General features: G+C 37.9%; 1 protein-coding gene across 1 annotated transcript in view; it reads left to right on the top strand.

The window, feature by feature from the left end:
• CPQ (carboxypeptidase Q) overlaps nt 1-11,491 on the top strand; it is a 141,998-nt gene extending 130,507 nt beyond the window's left edge. Inside the window, exon 8 of the mRNA XM_014879795.2 lies at nt 10,992-11,491. Coding sequence (XP_014735281.1) covers nt 10,992-11,152 — 161 coding nt within the window. The 3' untranslated portion in view covers nt 11,153-11,491. The remainder of the gene's footprint in view (nt 1-10,991) is intronic.
• Nucleotides 11,492-21,881: the final 10,390 nt, after the last annotated feature.

Here is a 21,881-nt window from a genome sequence, read left to right on the forward strand (position 1 = left end):
TATACAACATTGCTTTAAGTTTTAGCATGGACACAATATACCAGAAGATGGTGGGTAGTATTTAAACTAATAGAGGTGTATTTGCTTTTTAGTGTGTATAGTTTGGTCACTGTTATAAAATTATCTGCATTTGTTGCAACATACATAAAATATTGTGTCTTTTGGAGTTGCTTAGAAATTTATGTTAAAGTATATAATTTTAAATCAGCCTTGCAGATTATTATTAACAAATGATGAAAAATATATCTTGATCCTTGATTTCTGCAAAATTATGGCTGTGATGGAGATAATTAGATTGATTCTGGAGGAGAATTTTCAAAGCTGTACTCAACAGCTTAGCACTCATGGCAGTTGGACTCAATAGTGCCTTGTTCTGTTTCTGTACCCTTTCACCCATCAGTCTTTTCTTTCCTTGTTTTAAATGAGGCCTTCAGCCATATAGGTTTAATTTGAACAAAATCAAAGTAAAGCTCAACTTCATAAGAAAACAGCATAGTGAAACAAAATGCAGTAAGCTTGTGTTTAAGGAAAATGCTATTTGCACTTACTGATGTGACTGAAGATCTTCAGAGAAAGCAAACAGGTTAAACTTTCAACTTAAAATTAATTGTCAGCTTATCTTAGTGCTCCTCCTAAGCTTATGTGCTTTTTTGTTTTGTTTTGTTTTAATATATTAGCATTTTGACAAGTGCATTTGCACTGTGGCAAAATAGCTATCACAGCAACTCAAATTTACAGATTGTAAGAGTCATGCTAGTTAGGGACATTGCTTTATTTGCTTTGTCTTCTTCTAGGATTAGTTCTGCTCTGTGAATTAGCCACAGCCCACATACAAGTAGTGATACACTGCAGAAAAGATCAGGTGTGAGGAATTTCTCTACTTCCTTACTTTAAAGGACAGAATTTCTTTAATTTCCCCCTTTCTTTTCCTAATGAAGCCTCATGTAGTTTCATGGAACGTTAAAACAGAGAGATTCTGAGATTGTGACGACCAATGTTGCAGTAGGTGTCTTCACTGTATCTTAATTATTTTTCTCTTTCTTTTTTTAAGTATGCTGTTCCTTTGTAGTTTTGCTGACAAAAATATGCAATCTGTTGCTTAAAATATTGAATAAATATTCATTCTTGCTACTTTGTGTTCATCACGCATTGGAGAACATGATTTTAGACTGAAGCAGAAAGGTCTGAACCCTAATCCCAGTGGTGGCTAGCAGCTGAGGTGCTCTGCACTATGGGTGGGCCAGCTGAGAAAGGTGTGAAGGGAGCAGTGTTGGTGCAGTGCTGTGCTCCATTTCACATGTCTTTTGCAACCCCAGAAAGTGTCCCTGGAGCTGTGGGCTTTGTGGCTTTCTGAACCCCAGTCCTAAAGACTGAAAACTCCTGCATTTGAATAGTCCTGAACCTTGCAATAACCTTTGAACTTTGTTTCAAGAACTTCTCAGCATTTCCATTACTAATGAACTAGCTAAATTTACACGGGTTTGGAGATCAAGTGAAAAAGGTATTTCATCATCAATATCTGGAGCATCTAATGTGTTATGAAATAACTTATTGGTTTAAAACTCAAGTATGCATTACTCAAGTAACCACAGATATTTGAAAGGTTATTTTATTGTTGTAGGCATAGTATATTCTTCCAGCTTTGTCTTATGATCCTACATCTAAAATCCACTATGAACTTGAAGAGTTTGATAGTCTCAGTGGGATGCAAAAATAGAGACAGTAAAACCATTGCTCATTCTGTGGGTGTGGTTGAAAAAAATGCACTTTTGGTTTCTGTGATATAAAATACAACAGACTTGTACTGTGCTTACGATGCGTTTTACTTAACTTAGATGACTGGTTTGGTGGCTTGGGATTTTATTTTTTCTTTCATAACTAGTTAAGGGCCAGAATGCTCATTAACTGGCTCTTTTCACCACCATCTGTGCTGAAGGGAGCTCTGCCTAGTTAGTCCTGTGAATATTGATATTTCTAGTAGTGGACTACTTGGTGGGAAGGCTCCTAGAGGAACTTTGTGATTAAACATCCAGGTGTAATCATATCAAGGAGGGAAGTCTAGAGCAAATGGGAACCTGCATGTCTCCTCTCTGTCTCCAGCATCCTCTGGAAAAGCAGCCCTATAGGCTTGCTTTAAACTGGTTTGTGAGTTTGGCTTAGGAAATAGCTCCATTTCTTGTAAAATACAAGAAAGCTTCTTGAATGGATTGAAAATATATAAATGAATGAAGACAATTACTGCAAACAGAAATGCTACTCAAAATCTTGACAAATGGGTCATTTTCATGGCTATCTCCCCACATGTGTGTTTTAAACAGTCTAGGGGGTGTCTCTTTCCACAGCTTTTCTGTGGTAATTTTGGAAGTTGTTGGAACAGGGTGGAGCAAGGGTCTAGCCCTGGGTGTTAGCAGGAGGCTCTTTGCCTAGCAGAGAATGGTCAAGAAAGCAGTTCAATAGTTTGGGTTTCAAAGCAACCTTATAATGTCAGCTACATGGTGCAGTTGTACAGAGTATTTCAACACAGAAATGCATTTGCTCAGGAAAAATGGTTCAAATGAGTCCCAGTATCCACTTGACCCTTGTGTGTGACATTTAGAGCTTAATGGCATTAAAGTAAATTGCATGCTCAATATTTAACTGCTTTACTGAGCTGAGACATAAACAAACACATGAGAAAGAATTCTAAATTAGAGAAACTGCTGATTTTGCAATGACTTTCATTCCACTTACAATGTTTAAAAGATAATGCAAAATGTAAAGGATTTATAAATCCAACAAACACTTTTATAACTATCAACTTTTTAAGTAGTCTCTATATAACATATGTAGGCATACATAATTTTGAAGAAATCACAAATTAAATAAATTATATTAAAATGTACACAATATATACAAACATAAACAGGCATATAATACAGGTACATAATCCTTCTAAATTGATATGCTCTAAGTAGGGAATCCCCTAAATAGGGATCTGTGTTTTAGTTAGTCAGAGTGGTCACAGAGCCAAAACACAAAATACAATAGTAATTCAAGAGTCCATTTTGCTTTGGAAGAAAGAAGTCATGCCTCACCAATCTAGCAAGGCATTTTCAGAAGAAATTGTAAACATTTTTGTGGCTGGATCTGGTCAGTAAAGTACAGTTGAGTCTTCAAAAGCTCCTGGATCAAAGACTATAGAGGAAGAAGGTACTGTGAGGTGAGAGGTATTTTCCTTTGTAATGGTAAATACCTGATTTTTAAAAGGTAGAAATAAATTGTCAGTCTTCTTAATGGAGAAAGTCTTTATTAGGCTGCCCAGTCACCTTTTTTTGGTCACTTTGGATGTTCACAAAATTCCATGTTAGCTGCAAAGGGAGCAAGAATAGCAAGTTGGCAAAGTTTGCTTCAAATATTGGATATCAAAAGTAAAGCTGACTGTGAAAATGTGATAGTAATCTTGTAGTAGAAAATATCTAAAGAATACAACCAGTGACATTTTTGTGTCAATAAATGCAGAGTGATACAATATAGGAGCTATGGAAACAGAACAACAGGATCCATGTAGTCTTCAAGAAGAATGATCTGGGAATCACTGTGGATAATTGTCTGAAATTGTCAAGTCAATACCCAAGGAAAGTAAAAAACACAGTGTTTCATGCAGCTGAGGAAGGAAGGAAGAGAGAAAAAGCAGAAAACATCCGTAGGAGATGTGTTGTGGTGTGCTGCAGTCACATCACGAGTCCATTCACGTGCTGCTGTTTGCAGGCAATACTGGGCTTCTCATCTCAGGAATGATGAAACTCAATTAGAAAAGGGAGAAGAAGAGTCACCAGAAGCCTTTATCCTCAGAGATATTGAATAGTTTCTGCAAGAGGAGGACTATTCAGCTTGGGAAAAAGCTACTGAGTTAGGTGTGATTAAACTGTATTAAGCCACCAGTGGTAGGAAGCTTAATGAGAAAATGGATGGTGCTGCTCCTACAGGTCACAAAGTGAGAACCATACTGAGCCCACACGAAATGCTCAGGCACACCCTGATTGCCACAGGGAGCTGTGGGCAGAACTGTAAATAGGTTCAAAAATTAGTGATGAGTGGGCCTGTGGAGGATCTCTCCATCCCAGAGAGTCAACCTGCAAGTGGGTCATGTTTAGGTAGCACCAGATAGGGAGACTTACCCTTTTCTTTTCTCTTTTTTATTATAAAAACAACCTTACACAATTTAAGACAGAGTTTGGATGAATGGAGGAAGAACTTCCAGGGCTTTTTGCTTTGAAGATTTATCTGGGGTTTTGTAGATTTTTTTCCCAGTCAAGAGCTGTTTAGGATATTATTTTAGAATCTAGTCAACCTGTGCTCTATGAAGTAGAACTGCTTCCTTCCCTGGCACCTCATTTCACAGCATTTCATGCAAGTTTAGATTGGATCCCCTGCAGTCACTGGTCCTCTGATGCAATAAGTGAAAGGTTAATGCATTGCAAAAGTAACTGTGATAATCCTGAGCTGTAAATTAGTCCCTTTAGTGTATCCACAGGATTAATTCTGAAATGCATTAAGCAAAACAAGAAGTAATGCAAACTTCATATTGCTTCCCTTACACTGTAGTCTCATTTAATTACTCACTGAAACAACCACCTGAAAGCTTTCCCTCTGTCTTGTTGTTTGAATCATGAATTTTATCGACCTTTGAGAAAGTGACTCAGGAGGTGAAACAGCAGGGCTTCTGATGTTATTTATAAGCTCTGTACTGGAAACTATTTCAATGTCGGTAGCCATGAAACTCAAGCAACTTAGCCTATAATTTCATCATTTGAGACTAAGTGACAGGAAAACTAATGCTGTCAGTGCCCCACTAAACAGCATTAGCATTCTCCATTGCCTCTGCTTACTTGAAAAATGGGTAATGAAATAATGGGTATTAAAGCCACCTGTCAGCTACAGGTTATCCCACAAAGGAAGAGGTTAATATGAGGACCAAAATACATGCAAGAGATGTCTACAATAGTTGGGTTTTCATTACAGTAGTGGTTCTGCAGACTGAGGTTAGGCAGGGGCAGCACACAAAACACCTGTACAATGCCTAAAACAAGCAGTCAAGCACTCTACAGGGCAAGAGATGTTGAGGCCCCAATAGAGCATTCCAGCCAGCCCATCCTAAACACAGCTACCATTGCAGCAGATTTATTCCCTGACCACTTGAGATTTGTGACTTTGCTGGAGTCTAGAAAAGCACAAAATTAAAATAAAAATAAAATAAGATATTGTGTTCCTATCCTATCATTCGTCCATTTGTACGTCTTTGGCACATAAACTTTGAAGGAAAAGCCATGTGTCTTTTTACTTCTGCCGTGAAGTTTTGACCTTTCGAAATGTGTGGGGCAGAAATGCTCCAGCTATGAGAAGGGAGAGCCATTGATTCTGTTACTGAGTGTGAGGGATAGGATGATCTTAACTTCTGTGTTTATGCTTTCCTGGTACATACCAGTTTTTAACTGCATAGGAGATTGTGATATGTCCCTTTGCCTCTTTTTCATTATTTTTAAGTACCTGATGTAAAAGAAAAAGACAAGTCTATTTCATCAGGATTTGCTTTTTTTTAAGGCATTATAGATTTTTAGTACGTTCCTGGATAGTGTCATTGGCATGAAAAAGGTCTGAGATTAGAATAAACTTGAAAATCAAGTAAAAGCATTTTTCCTGTTTCTTAAAGCAAAAGCAGGAAACAAAATATGTAATAGATAGGGAAAAGCGAATTTTTTATACCCAAGAAAATCACTGCAGATATAAAAATAAGGCTTCAAATCAGGCATCTGATGCCTTGACATCTTACTACAAGCAATACCTTCGATAGCATGTAGATTTGTCTTGATACAAAGGTGAAGCTCAAACAGGTAGTTGGAAGATGCAAGCAAAGCACATGTTATAACCCCTTTCTGTTTGTCAACTTTTGGAAACATTGAGCAAATTATCCCTGTTAAGTAAGGCATTTCTAGCTTTGCTGTTAGGAGGTAGTACAGCTTACTCAACAGGACACTGGCCTCAGCTCAGATGTCTGGCCTCTATTCCTTTCTCAGCTGCTGTGAGAAAACGAATGTGTCATTTCATCTCTGCATGCCCCTTTTATCCTTCAGTCCCTCTTGTCTGTTTAGAGTGTATCTGAGCTGGGGTATTTTCTCTTTGGAGAGCTATATATATACTGCATAAAATAATGGAGTGGCGATTCTGTCAGGTCCTCTAGGGACAACTATAAAATGAAAGCTGAAAAAGTTACATGCTTTTATTATATTAGCATATTAACTTGACTGTATAAGGCAACGTACATGCAGAGGTCAGTATCCCAGAGGTCTGGCTGTTATACTGAAGACCCAGGACACCCAAGAGAGGTTACAGAAACAGTGGGGATTTTCCCATTGTATCTGAAGGATTCATGGCATAGCTGTGAAGTTTACTTGAAAGCACAGACAACTGGGAAGCTGTTGATATAACTCAGTAACAAACATGTATTGACTCGATAACTCACATTTGACTTCCTTTGCCAATTGAATGCTGTTTGGGGTATAAAAAGAAAGAAAGAAAGAAAATGTAGGCAGGCATGTAATGCAAAATGTTTTAAGATGTAAAATTACTCTGAAGTTACTGTATGCTTTCCCCCTTGAAGATATTTGTATGTTATGGAAACTGCCTTTGTAATCATTCTGATAATCATTATCTGCTTTTCCAGTCATTGTTTGCACAAATGACAATAATTTGAGTACTTAAATATCTGTCAATAGAGTTTCATTCTAGTTATGACTTATTATGAAGGCAGTAGTGCCTGACAAGAAGCAGTGGTCATCACTGACATGCCCATCATTTGTTTTGTGGTTCATGCATCCTCTTACCTCAATAGCAGCATCTCATCTTCTTAAGCTGGCAGTAAGACCTTTGTCAGTTTATTAATGTGTGAAGAATTGGTTTTTGATATGAACACATTGTAAGGCAAGTCAATATCCTTATCATCAGTTAATGACTATTTGCATTTGACATTTCATGCTGAGAGCAGAAGCTAGAAGGGATGGACTGTTTTTCAGAATTCCTCAATGTGTGTGTATTTCCATCAAGACACTCTTACATAGCTGATTACTAAAAATACATGGTCAGTATGAATCACCAAAGCAGCTGCTTTTACCTACCTTATGCAGTGCATCAAACCAAGTATGACATAGCTGGTTATGCAGAGAATCATCAAATGAGTACAAGACAGGAATGAACTTGAATTAAAGAATTTTTTTTTTACATTGTATTATTTCTAAGAGATGTTTGAAAGATCCAGGGCACCATGGGTTAAAGTGCTACAGTGTGACTGAGTTTGGCAGGCACTCCTTGAGCTGGCCTAGTCCAACTCCCCTGCCCAAGCAGGGTCAGCTGCAGCAGGTTGCTGAGGACCATGTTCTGTAAGGCTTTGAATATCTCAAAGGATGGAAGCTCTGCAGCCTCTCTGGGCAACTTGTCCTAGTGTTTGACCCTGGGGATCACCAGTGGCACTAGATGGCTGCTGATGCAGTAACATGCATTAAATTAGGTAAGTAAACTAGTGCTAAAGAGGGCTTTCTGTCACCTTGTAATGGTACTATGAATTATCTTTGTATTATTTGTATTATATTTATATTATTTTATTGAAGGTGTAAATTATTAATTTTCTTCAGTTTTTAATTTCCAGTATTTTTTATGCATTCAAGTAATACATATGGCATTTTTGGCACCACTTTTTAACACTCCCTGTTTTCATGCCACAGCACCTATTATATCCAGCTAGAAGCACATTCTCACTGATTTCCTTTTTGGTCAGCAGCATTCCTCATGTGACTTGAATTGCTGCAAAAATGAACAGAGTGAAAAAGGACAATTAAAGAGAGTTGTTTGGCAAATATCCCCCTTTTTTTTCTTTATGGCTGCTCTGCAAACGCAGGAAAAGGAGCAAAGTGAATGAAATGTGACAGTGTAGCACCTAGCCCATCTCTTGGTTTTCTGCTCAAGTATTGGTTCCACCTGCAAATCAGAATTAGATATGTGGTACACCCCTACATAACACCACCCAATGGAGAGTTTTTAAGTACTTAATTAAAGCTTACAGACTCTTTCAAGGGTTTATGCTGTTCCCTTTCTAGGTGGCTAGCATGGGCGTGGGTGAATAATTTATAGGTCTGTGAGCCATGGCTCCTCATCTGTTTTACTTGACTCCTAGCTTGGTGAAAATAAGTCCCCATTTGTTATTGACTGTTGTTCTTGAGGCAAATGTTGCATAACAACAACAACAAAACAACAAGAACAAAAAATTACGCTCCCAGCATTGCTTTTTCTGTTAGATTTTTAGAAAAGAGGCTGTAGGTCCTCATGGACTTTATTGAGGTAACCCAACATGACTGCAGTCTGCAGGGCCCTGCAGAACTTCCCTCTTCATGTCATCTGCAAGGGTTGTTCTCAGTGCTGGATGCATTTACTGGGGAAAGGGCACTGGTCAGAGTCTCACTGCAGCCTGGTGGCCCCTGGCAGCAGAAATGTCTGCAGGCAGCTGACATCAGCATGGGGGAGGCTCAGCTTTGAAGCAGGAAACTTCCTTGCAACGAAAATTGCTTGCAGTCATATCTGTGCCCCAGAGTGCTTCATGTCCAGAGGTTTGTGTGATGCCCTCAGCTGTGAGCTCTTTTTGTGCACAGAACATGGATTTTCACTTTTGTTTCTAATTACATTGGATAAAACTGCTTTATTAGGGTCTTTTCCTTACTCTCTCAAGATGTTTGCAGGTCACTGGCTTCAATGCTAGCTCACAACATGGCACAGACAGCATGGCCAGTTTGAGAACCTTTTGATTTTCTTGCACAGTGATTGCTTGATGTCAAAGTCGATAATTTTCTGATTTATAAAATCAATTTAGACAAAAAATAATCTTTTCCAGTGTTTAAGAGAGGTAAACATGACAAAGCAAAGGGTGTTTGTTTTTGTTCCATTCACAGGAATAAAGTGCTATTCTGTAAATCCATAGTTACTCTGATTAGTGAAATTTCAATGACAAAATCTGGGCAATTTTTGTCTTGAGTCTTACAGAAGTGTTCAAAAACAGTAACAGGGTTGCCTCAACAGATTAGCTTATAATGTGTCTGTAGTGCAGAAGTCCGTTGGTTAAAGAATTTATCATTGTACAATCCTTTTATGATTTTATATATTTAAAAGCATTCAGAAGAAAATTTTAAAAGTTACTATGACTTGATATAAATTTAATGCTAAAATTATTAGAACATAATTCAGCACCTGTAACTTACCCAGTGACTTGTGTGGGATTGCCATGCTTCAAGTCAGGAACAAACAGGTCAATTAAGAACAAGAAGAGCTTCTTAAGATAAAATCAATCACAATACTGCATAACCTTATGCTGTAGCATTTGGTCTTTCTGCTTGTCATCTCCTTTATGAAGGGATCTTCACCATGGGTGGAATTAAAATGCATTAACTTTCTATTCCTTCTCTAAAATAGCAGTGAACTGAGCCATCCAAGTCAGTCCCTATTAGAGCAAGAGAAACATGCCTGTTACCCACAGGGAGAGCTGGACGCTGTTCTGCATGATTGTTTGAGTGATCAAAAGACATATATTATAGAAATGTACAGTTATGCTGTGGGAAATTTTGCTTTCATTCTCTTCAAAGGCTTCAGGCATCTCAGGAAAACCAAGAAAAATCATAACATTAAGTCTTACGAGCACATATGAGTTTATCAAAGCCCTCATCATCTGATACTGATTTCAACAGCATGTAAATAAATATATTAATAATTTATGTACTTCATCTTTATAGTCAGACAGTCCTGAGGCTTTCCTTCTTGCTTGGCATGGCAGGAGTACCCTCAGTCGGTGTTTCTGTCTGCAGTCCATAGCTCTTACTTGTGAATTTACACCAGTTCTCTGGGTTTGTAGACCAAGAAAGAAGTGGGTCTTGTGCTAAGTGGGTCCTTCCCTGGCCCTAGTTGGGGAGCAGGACAAAGAAATCAATGCAAAGGAATTGCAAGCAGTGAGAGTGTGTTTGGGAAAATACCAAATTTACTTATTTTCAAAATTTGATGTGGAATTCTGTTAATGATGGAATGGTTGTTGACATTACAACAAAGCTGATGGAGGCTGATAAAACTGGAGGAGAGGCAGAAATTCAAGGGAACAGGGGTTTAGAGAGGGTCAGTGGGCACTGGAGCAGAGAATAGTCGGGGCTAAAATAGCCAATCCTCTGCCAGCACCTCTGCTGCAGCTCCTAGTCACCTTCTCCAGCTCCTCTTGGCTTTGGTCTGCCTTGAGTGATGCCTTGCAAGCATTATTTGTGCTCCCTGAGCCCACCTGGCTTGGGGAAAAGTAGTTCTTTCCCTGCCCATGTGGTCCTAGAGGGAATAAGTTGTTCCTGAATGGGAAGAATTGTGATTTCACTCAACTTGCTTCTGCCCCGTCTTATGAGGACTCCTGACTGCAAGAGGAATGTAGTCCTGGGCTACCTGGGTTACCCCAGGTTATCTGCCTGTTCTGAAATAGCACCTCCTTGTGATGTACAGGGGCTCAAAAGCAGAAGCAAATTCCAAAGTGTTCCCCAACACAAATAACAGCAAGGAAAGGTTTCAGGAATCAGTTGTAACTCAGCAGTGGAGAACAGGGGAAGCGCTGCTGTGGAGTTACTGTAGGGATTTTCCTGCTTGAAGTCTGTTCGTTTCAGAAGAAAAAGGATGCATATCGTTGCTGAGGATATGAGTCTCCCAGGGGAAGGTTGGCTTTTCCCCAGTGCGAATTTTTGCTGCCTCATGCTCACACGAGTCAATTAACCTAAAACCTACAAAATGCACATGGCACAGCTTTGTACAGTTATTTTATTTCAAATTGATCATGGATTTGATACAGTTGCATACGGATTTATTCATAAACAGCCCAGGAACAGGTTCAAGTTTATATTCCTCTTTAAATATTTGTATTCCTATAATGGAACTTTGCCCATTTTTCTCTGCAGGTGCCAGCTTGCACAGTGACATCAATAAATACTTCTGGTTTCATCATTCTCAAGGGGACACGATGACAGTTCAGGATCCAAACCAGATGAATCTCTGTGCTGCTCTTTGGACTGTTGTCTCCTATGTAATTGCTGACATGGAGGATATGTTGCCAAGGTAATAAAACAGCAAGAAAGAAGATTTCTGTTCTTCAGTAAAGATTTTAAGTCCACTAATGCATGTGGACTACAGCTGTAGAAAATTCTACAACCCTGATTTTCTGCTTTATTATTATATCTGTTTTCCTCAAAACACACTCTCTTTCACACGTTCATGCTTCTTTTTCCTGTTTTGATCTCTTCCATTTGTAATTTTCACTTAAATGTATTCCTCTAAGTACTTCTTAAATTTCAGATGAAGATGTGATAACTTTTTGACTATGATATAATAATCATTTGTATGCACGGTGATCTTGTGCAGCAGGAAAAATATACCAAATAAATTGTTTGCATCAGAATAATTACTGTATTGGTTTAGTGTACACGTTTACTGGTTTTATTTCTCTTTCATTGTATGCATTGGAATTATGTACTATTAACCAAACAGCCCTTTCTTTTCCCTGCTTTTAGATAATGCTGTAGTTTCTAGAAGTTTTCAGATTATAGGACAAATTAATCTTGTCTTTTTAAATGGTAATAGATGGTAGAATGGTCAAATAATAGTCAAAATACTAAAATAGCATAATAGTTTTCATTCAGGTTCATTTTTAGATCTTATGAGAGGTTCATCTAAGACTCAGATAAACCAGGACACAGAGAATAGAAAGCCAACAGAGCAATCTCAGCTCTCCTGTGTTTTTTTGGGCACCTCCTCATGGAAAGCCATGTGTGTCTTTTTCTTTTCCATGGAAGACTCACCATAGTGACAGGCAGAGAATTTTGTGTGGCAGTTTTTCTGTGAAATGCCATGTTTCAGAAACAGCACACGGCTGTGATTTGTGACCTTCAGGTCTTGCCAGCTGATATCCAAGCAAAGTGTAAGAGCAGATTTTGATTCAGAGTCCTGAAGCCATTCCTAGCTGCCCCTCACTTGCAGGGATGGTCTCCCTTGCTGAAGCTGGGCTAGAGGATGCTGGTACAAATTTACTTTGATGGAGGGATTAACCTGGGAATCTGAATTCTTATATACTTTGTTGGTTTGGGGGTTGGGTTTTTTTCTTGCTTACTGAGATTATGAATATTCAGATGAGTTTCAGGCATATCTGTAGAGAAAGTATAACTGGTCTTGGGGAATATTTTAAAGCATATGATTTCTGCTCATTTCCTTGTGACGTGATCCTTGTTTGTGATTTTCAATTTTACAACAAGCAAACTCAGTGATGTGAATAACTGCTACAATATAATCAGCACCAAACAACTAATGTTACGATCATGGAGTGTTAAACCAAATAGCAGGCAGTCCCTAGTGCTGTTAATCAGTTCTGCTGTTAAGCAATAGCTGAATAATGAGCAATTCATTTTTACAGAATTCATAATCATGGTATCTGTTTACTGTGATAATAGCTGTTTTCCATCAAATTTATTAACTATTTCAGTATTCCCTCCAAACCATTTTGAGAGCATAAAAGCTGCCTGGAGATGCTCTACTCTATCTTTTTAGAGAAACAATATTGAAATAAAGTTAGCAGATTTCCTCTGCTTTCAAGGCGTGATGTCTATGTTTCTCTTTCCTTGACAAGAGCATTGTTAGTGGTGCTCACCACTGACAGATCCTCAGCTGTCTCCAAATCCAGCCTTTTGTCCTTTACACAATGTGACTGACTGTTTCCTGAATTGTTGTTCCATATTCTTTTCCCTCAGGGTATGAGGCTTTTTATATCAGAAATTCAGAAAGATGTTCTGTGAAGTTACCTATATGGTTGCAAATCTTAACCTATGCTCTCTTGGAAATGGTGTTTATTTGTGTTTTTCTCCACTGCCTCAAGTCAAACAGAAAATCTCTGGAGTCAAGAGCACTCCTCTGCAAAGGAGAATAACACTACAAGTGTGCACATGGCACCACAGCACATGTCAAGATATGCTTGTCAGCTCCTAAGTAAGAAAATTAACCATTCCCAGGCCAAAAGCAGAACAGCTACGTAAGAGAGACTGTAAAAATCAAGACCATGATGCCCCTGAAGAAACTGTAACCTTCATGTCAGCTTCAGTTACACAGCTCTAGAAAGAAGCATTGGTTTTGGAAAAAAAATTTCAAAAATCAAAACTGCCATGTTCTTTTTATGGAAATAATGAAAATAAAAATATTTGATTTCTGAAATTGAAAAACAAAGATTTTTTTTTTTAACTTGTAAAACCAGATTTCATTAAAATAAGATATTGTCTCTGATTCACCCATTTTTTTCTGATGTGTTTTAGTTCTCAGACCTAAAAGTTCATCTGTCCATAGTGCTCTCCTGATAATCTGCCTGTTTGGATGTAGCTCTCTCAAAAAATTCCATAAACGAGGAGATGCTAATAAATTTATTCTCTTTCCCAGTGGGATTTCATACCATCTGTGCAGTAGCTTATCTTTACCACTGCTCAGTGTAGCAATTATACTCTTCCAATTAGTGGCCATTAAACATGTATCACTTGGTCAATTTTCAATTCAAGAGCACTTCTGAGGTGATCCAGGTAAGCCAACAGAACTTTGCCTTCCACTCACATGCCATTAATCTTTGAGAATCTTTCTCAACTTTTAATTGAGAAAGTAGTACCTTAGGACATAATTTTATTATTTATTATGTTATTGTGAGGGTCATCTGCCATAAATCTGTACTTATCATAGATAATTTGATAATGTTCTAGGTCAAAGGGATCATGGGTACATGTCCCTCCAATAAACATTTGGGGTTTTGCCTGCAAAGATCTGCCTGAAAAACCCAGCACTAGTATTAAAATATACGTCAAAAATTTAAATTTCAAATAGTAATTTTCCTTGAGGTATTACAAATCTCTTGCATCTGCTGATAAGGGAGGCCCCTGGGTATCTTCCTTTCAGCTACAACTCAGAGCTTCAGACACAGTTACAGAGGGACAAGGCCAATACATAATTCATTTACTTGACTAGACTATAGTACAAATGCTGATGAAAAATCTGTTTTCAATACTGCATAATGTAATGTAAGTAATTTTGCCAGTAATAAAAGAAGAATTGCAGGGTAGGTTTGCTTTTGTCCTTCATTGTGCCAAGACAATACTGTCATTTCACTGTCTCTTTGAATGATTGCGTTCAATGTGTTCTCACAAGACTTTTAGCTCCCTTAAAATAATTAAAAACAGAGAGTTGAAGCAGTGCTGATGCTGCTGCTCTATTACAAACATCCTTGGCTGTGTATTTAGTTAGTATGCTTCCCCCATAGCGATTTGAGACACTTCCATTTACCATAAGTAAATATCAAACTGATCTTGATATCTATATCTGTCTCATGAAATATACATACCATCTAAATGTGCCCAAATGATTAATTTACTGCTGTGTAATGATTAGCATAAAAATCTCATCACTGCACAGGATAGAAATGTTGCCACTAATTGCTGGTTGGAGTGAACAATGTTTTCTGTATAGAAGTTAATGATGCATTGCAGCTCTTGAATGGGAAAACTCAAGACTTTCTGTGAGAGAAAAATTTTTCCCTTCTTTTCCACTAAATGTTAGGTGACACTGATCATATATAATAAAAAGGAACAGATATAATGTAATAGATATGTATAATAGAAAGGAACTTACACCTTTTATAGTCTTCTGTCTACTGCAAATACATGGAAGCACTGTGAACACACACACACTGTAGACTTCCATTGACATTATTTCTGGAAACTCCAGCTTTCTTGCACAAAGGTATGGCCATCTATGGGCCTGTGATTTGTAGTTACAAATGTTTAATAAGTACATTGTGCTAGCACCTGATTAAGGTTTTAGATGCCTCTCTTCTTAATAATCGTGTTTGTGCTTGGAAGGGCGGCCTTGATGACAGCCTTATGTCCAGCTCTCTGTCCAGATTGCAGTTTGATTTCACTGGAGGACAGATCAACCTCCTGTAGTTTATGTTAAATTTATGTCTTCTGGAAGGTTTTTTATCTTTCACCTTGTTTCTCAGCACAGATATTAGAAATTACTAACTGACTGAAAATAATCTGTGTGTTTTGTGTATTAGGGCTCAGGAACTGTGAGATGCAATTGAGATGACTCTGAAGAGCAGCACACAAGCACATGGTAGAGAGCTCCATCAGGACCAACACTTCCCATTATCACTGACCTCTGTTACTTTCAGACAGAGCTTTCTGATCAATGCAGTGAATTTTTATCACCAGTCATGGTTGTCTCCACAACTACATGAAAATCAGGCTTATGAAAAATAAAGAGGGAAGCTCTGGAAGAGGGACCACAAAAGCCATAAAATGAGCAGGGTTATACTGACTCAGGAACTGTGGCTTCAAGTACCAATGTTTTACTCTGCTTTGCTGTGTGAGTTGGGGAACAATACCTAAACTTCCCTCAGTTTCACTGTTAAATGTTGTTAGTGGTGTTTGGTGCTGGTGTTTGGTGTAGCCTGATTTAACAACACTGTGTTAAAAGACATGATGTAAGTAAAATTTAAATTCAGAGGTGAGGTTCAGTTGGAAGAGAGTAATAAGAAGTTAACACATGAGAATTCACCTGTAGAACGTGTCTTTTACTAATTACAGTTTGCATTTGCAGTACTTGCATTATGCACATTATTTGCATTTTGACATGAAAAACAAAAAGAAATATTCCTCCTTCAGATACTGCTATTTCAAAATAAACTTTCTACATCGGGCATATCAATTTTAAAATAATGGTACTTTGCATCCGTGAATGATGTGGGAAAATTATGTGTGCAAAAATGGACACACACAATCCTGTCTATATAAATCATTTCACTACATTGAACTGTCACACACACATTAAATATTTTGTAGAATCAGAGGCAGTTTGGGAAAAGGGAATAGGTTAAATGATTTCCCAACAGTCATGCAGCCAGTCAGTCTTAAAGCTAAGTATAGTTTAGCTCTTGCCTCAGCCAAACTGTGCTGCCTATAAATGAGTTGCTACTTTCTTTTTATACCACTGAGAAAACTTTGAAGCTGACGTGTAAAATTTTGTGCAAAATTGACACTTTCAACTGATCATAGGCAATGTATGTGGACTGAACCTTCGGGAAAGTCTTCAAAACTGACTTCAATGAGGCTCTTTGTGAGTCAAGTTAAAATCCCTGGAATACTTCAGCTTCAGCTTTGTGAGTGTGATTGTGCAATATTTTGCTTATTCTAAATTTTCTATGTATTTTGCTTTTTACAGAGATTATGTCAGTGATACAGCTGCAGAGAATTCATATCATTACTGGTACTTAAAAGCAAATTTCCCAGTTCTTTTACTCTTCATCATTTTTTTATTTTGCTTTAAATTTCTGTCACTAGGACAGAAAGGTATCACAAATTTTAATGAGACACAATGCAGAGGCTAATGATTATTCAAAAGCAGATAACAAAATATTCATAGCTTTTAATAGATTATCATGCTGATATTTCCATGGCTATTATCGATCTTTAGTTCATCAGAAAGATGAATTTAACAGGAGGAATTACTAGAACATGAGTCATGAGACCATGGAAACCATGGAAAGTTAAATGTTGATGCTTTACCCCTCCAAATTGTTCACTGTAGAAGCAGAGAAAGCTATAAATACTCACAAGAAAGTGCTTGTCTTCAGCAGTGATTCCCAGTGCAGAGTCCTGCATAGAAGATATTTTAAGCCTTTATAATGTAGCCTGAACCTTTAACATTAAATGCTGAGATGCAAACACACATTACTTGTGAATTCCTATATTCCTTTTTCTCAGGGTAAACAGGATGCAGCCGTATTGGGAATTCAGCTTAGCTTTGGTATTGCTGTCCCTCCAAGCAGGACTGCCCCTGGCTATGTAGCAAGTCTATTGGAAGGAAAAGTACAAGCAGTAGAAGAAATTACTTTAAATTTTGGTCTTGTTAGATCTTTCTAAAACAATGATAGTGTGTGGGGGGGGTTAATGCACAAATGCCTTTTGTTTGTTAAACAGCTGAACTTTGGTTTCAGCATGTGCAGTTGTTGGAACTCTTTCCTTTCCTCTCATAAACAGTAGTGTCTTTATAAGTATGAAAAGATAATAAATGAAATAATTCAGTAGGATCTGTATAAGTACCACATGTATTAAACCACAGCCTAAGTTACGAAAAATGTAACTTTGATCAACATTTATCAACAGGAATTAATTTTTAAATATGAAGAGAGGATTCATTTCCAAGTTGCTAGAAGGAAACAGATGTGATAGAAGGAAGTACAGACTTTTACTTTCAATACAGCAAAATCTAATTTCAGGTGTTCCACATAGTGTGTTTGCTAGAACTCTTAGGAGGAATTAGAGAGGATGTGCATAGCCTTCCCTGTTGAGCAAAATTCTAACAGTGCTTGCTGGCCTTGGTAGAGACTGCCCCACCAAAGACCCTCTGGTTAGGGGGTTGTCTGTACCCTGTGTGTTTGGTAACACTGGATGTGCTATATGCCCAGAACTATGTAAGCTTGAATTTATGGGGTGAGCACCAGAAGCATTTATTGGGAATGTTCTGCACGAAGTGTGTGACACAGCTGTTCCTGACTCCACGTCTTCATATGCCAAGCACAGAGTGAACCAGCTGTTGGGAGCTCAGCCACCCACCGAGGTTGTGAGGTTCTGTGGGATGTGTGATCACTCCAGGCTTCACCTAGACGAAGGAGAACTGAAGATTGCTGACCAGAGTCCAGGTGTTTGGTTGACCTCTTTCTATACCAAGAAAGTGAGATTGCCATAGGGAATCTTTCTGCTCATCCCCGGAATGCAGAGGTCCTTTGCATCCATACTCCCATAGAGCTAGAAGGAGAAGAGTTTTCATGCTTGGGGACCATCTGGAGGTGTGTACCTTTTTTGCTCTCCTAATGCTCAGAGTTCAGGAAGAGCTTGTGGTCTCAAGCTCTTTTTTGCTTCCCAAACTGCAGTACTTGTTTATCTTTTAGACTTGGATTTGCAATGGATTTGTAATATACAACATTGTCATCACACTGTGAAATCACCAAAGTCTCATACTTTTCATGTTCCATATCTCTGCATATCAGAGCTGTGTCTAAACAAGCAGGAACAGTAATGGCTGTCAGCAGAGTGTTTGACAGTATCTTCAAAGCAGAAGAGCTGAGTAAACATTTGCTGTGTGTGCTCTATTAGGTGTCAACAAAAATTTTATTCCTCCCTCCCTCATCTGTGAAGTGATGGAGGGGGAGAATATACTGCTCTGTGATTCTGCAACAGTGAGACTGACTGCTGTAATACTACTAGGTTGGTTTGAGGCATAAGATTATATGAGACATCAGAATTTGGCAAACTTCAGGGAAATCACAAATGTAGCAACGTTGTTTACTGCATAGTGTTTATTCACACAGTAGTGAATGATCCTTTAAAACAGAGGTGTAAGTGGCTTATAGTATTTGCAGAAACATTCTGCTGACAAGCTAAAGCTTTGGAAGACTGCTCTTACCTTAGGGTAATAAACTGACAAAAGTGAAATTAATACCTGGGGTTTTTTTTTGACTTACCACTTTTAGATTCCTCTATGGAAAAAAAAAAAAACAAAAAACCCCACCACACCATCACTTTAGCTTAAAATAACCATAGAAAGAGTTCCCAGGGGTCCTTCGATTTGCACTGGCTTAAAATATGAAGGAACAAAGATTGAAGCTCCACATAAGCATTGGTTAACTCAGTAGGAATTTCTTCAAAAATATTTGCAAATGTGGGCAGATGGTGTTGGGGTGTTCTGCAGTTTAACAGAGAAACACTTATATTAGACATTTGCTTTTTTCCCAAAGTTATACTGATTTTGACAAAAATCCTCCTGTTGCCATTAATCTCAAATATTCTAACAAGCTCTAACTTTACTACCATGTTGTAAAAGTTTACTTTCTGGCCACTTTTTTTTCCCTTTGAATAAGCTCAGTCTAGTGGTTTTAACTTAAGACAATAAGCCAGGAACTCCCAAGTTCTAGTTCTGCCACGGTAACCATCTTGCTGGGTGGTCTTGGCATACCCTAAAGGTATGTCTTCTGTGTGGATTTAATTTTTTAAACACTAAAAAAACCCAAAAAACCATCTATTTCCTAGGTTGGATGCAGCCAGAAGTGTGGGTCACAGTTTTGTTCTAATGAGATGTCTTTTAGATTCACTCACAGCCAAAAACAGCTGAGATTTGGGCATTTTCTAATTTATGTTCCATAGGTGAATTAAACTTTCTGATGAATAACACTCCAGCTTGGCTGAAATATGAATACAGTTGTGGTCCATCTTCACTGTGGCTGATTCACAATTTGGAGTGGAAAAGACATCAAAATTTGGTGGATTTTGACCTCAAGACCAATGAAACCTTAGAGTTGTGGGGTATTTTTCCTTCATTAATAATGAATTCTCTGCACATGAAATTGCAGTTCTTTTCCCTCAAAGTTCTGTGAAAAGACTTCTAGAACATAACATTAAGGGGAAAAACTAGAAAAGCTTAGTATAAAAACTGTCCTGTATGGTAATATCATGAGCCTGAAAACAAGGAATGTATTCCAAACTTATGGAAGTGTTGAGTTTGTTGGGGTTTTTTCTCCAAGAGCAAGAGTTAACATAAGTGCAAAGTAATTTTAATAAAGTGTCTAATTTATTCTCAATTCAAAATAATTTTCTCATGGCAACGGGACTAGAGTCAACTCAGACAAAATTCAACGGGAAAGGTCCCACCCCTCTTCATTATCCAGAACAGAAATCTACACCAATCTCACAGATTCTTCTTCTGTAGCTGATGCTTACTGAGCCTTTAGTACAAGTAATTAGGAGTCATCCCTCATGAAGCAGTTGGAAGCTAGTGAAATGTCAGAGGATTTCCCCCCATGTTCAGTTTTATTACAAATTCATGTACTATCCTCTCAATTTTGCTTAGTGGATACAATTAATGACATTGAAGACCTCTCAGGGTATAAATTAGGGTTTAAATTTGAAGTAATACCAGCGGCTTAAAGAAGACAGTTTACTGATAACTCAGTCTTCAAACTGCACAATATATCAATTATTCACTTTTTCATCTGTCAACTCTGTCACTAGATTTAATACATGGTTTAAATGGCATCTCTTTGGTAAAGGAAATTGCAACGGAACTTAGTTGTATAAAACAGTTCTTCTTTGCCCTTTAAGTGAAATAACTTTGAAACCAAATTTGTCTTTTAAATAGCCATGGCCCCCAAATATTTTTTTCCAAATGCCTTTTTTTAAAAGTCAGTTTCAGTTTCTATCCCTAGTAATATACATATTCACAATCCACACAGCTGAAATAAATCAGGACAGAGGACTCACTCTTTTTGCAGGCCCTAATGTTATCAAAAATAGTGATTTAAAAAGTAGAAACAGCAATTGCATACAATAAGTCTGTGATGCTGCTGTTCCAGGAATGAAAAATAAATTATTGTCCTGTATTTAGAATGGAAGAAAACTAAACATCTCTAGGGAAATGGGATGCATAGTATAAAATAGCAAGAAGTACAAATGGCAGGATGAGAAATTTTTACTATGCCAAGGAAGGTAATGTAGTCCCAAGTACCTGAATCACTTAAGTATTCTGGTAGCTGGAAAAAAAGAAATGAGAAGCTGAAGATAAAATTGCCTGTATTCAGTACATCTATATAAAAATATGAAATTCATAATCCAGGAAACCCTGCAGTTGTCTCAGATGTTGTTACAGGACCAAGAGGTCAGCCATGCTGATGGCAGGCTTGGAAGTTTAAAGCAGCTTTAAGCAAACCTGAGCCAGCTGGATTGAAGAAATGCATAACTTACAGGCTCATTATCTTTCATCACCCAAGAAGGTGAAAACTAGCTGATCTCAGTGCACTTATATTAGAATTTTGGTTCAAGAGAAATGTGGAACAATAGTCCCTGATACAAGAGAATTGTTGGGTGAAGCTGTGGTTGGAAACTGCAGTATGTATCACTGCTGTAGCAGGGCTTTTCACCTTTTTCGTTTTGCTGAGGATTGTTTCATGCAGTCAATGCTATGTCTTTCATCAAAGTTTACTTTAAGGTCTGAAATTGATGGTCATCCCATGATTTCCCCTGAGCAAGTTTTCTTTGCAATGAATCTTCTCTACAAACTTCTTTGGAGCTCGTAGCTTACTAGTGTGATAACACTGGCATTCAATGTGCTTGCAAAAATTTCATGCCCAAAAAACCTACCCTTGAACATGTCTTCTAAGAGAAAATGATGCTCATGCACCCACAGATGTTGATTATTTGTATTACATAAAAGGATTCCTAACTGAAGAAATAAAGAAAGCAAACCCAACTGTTTTGATGCTTCTCCAGCCTTTTGGGGTCGATGCCTCTGTGGAACCTCAGCAGCAGCCTGGGAATAGCAGCTGAAAGGAAAACTGCTGCATGGAGAGGGGAGGCAAGGCTTGTCAGTCAATTGCTGTGCTGTGCTATTTGCTTTTGATATGGCACTACAAATTCAGTATCCCAACATCACATTCAGAGAAGCCTTCCAAAAATCAAAGGGCATTCATGTTTTACCTCCTTTTATAAAGGATGTTCTGAAATGTCCAGACTTGCCTTTCTTCCCCACAAAGGGTTTTATGTGTGTAACATTGCTATCTAATGCTACAGATTGCTATCTTACACATTAATGTAAACAACAGGAACAGAATCTCACCAAAAATTGTTTTTACACTTTAATCGTTAGAAGAAAATGATTGTACATTATTGAAGCAAAGGTTCTTCACAAATAAAGTGAGATATTTTCTGGCAAAGGAATGT

The sequence above is a fragment of the Sturnus vulgaris genome, chromosome 1 (genome assembly GCF_052056855.1).
Source record: "Sturnus vulgaris isolate bStuVul1 chromosome 1, bStuVul1.hap1, whole genome shotgun sequence".
In the NCBI taxonomy this organism is placed as follows: Eukaryota; Metazoa; Chordata; class Aves; order Passeriformes; family Sturnidae; genus Sturnus; species Sturnus vulgaris.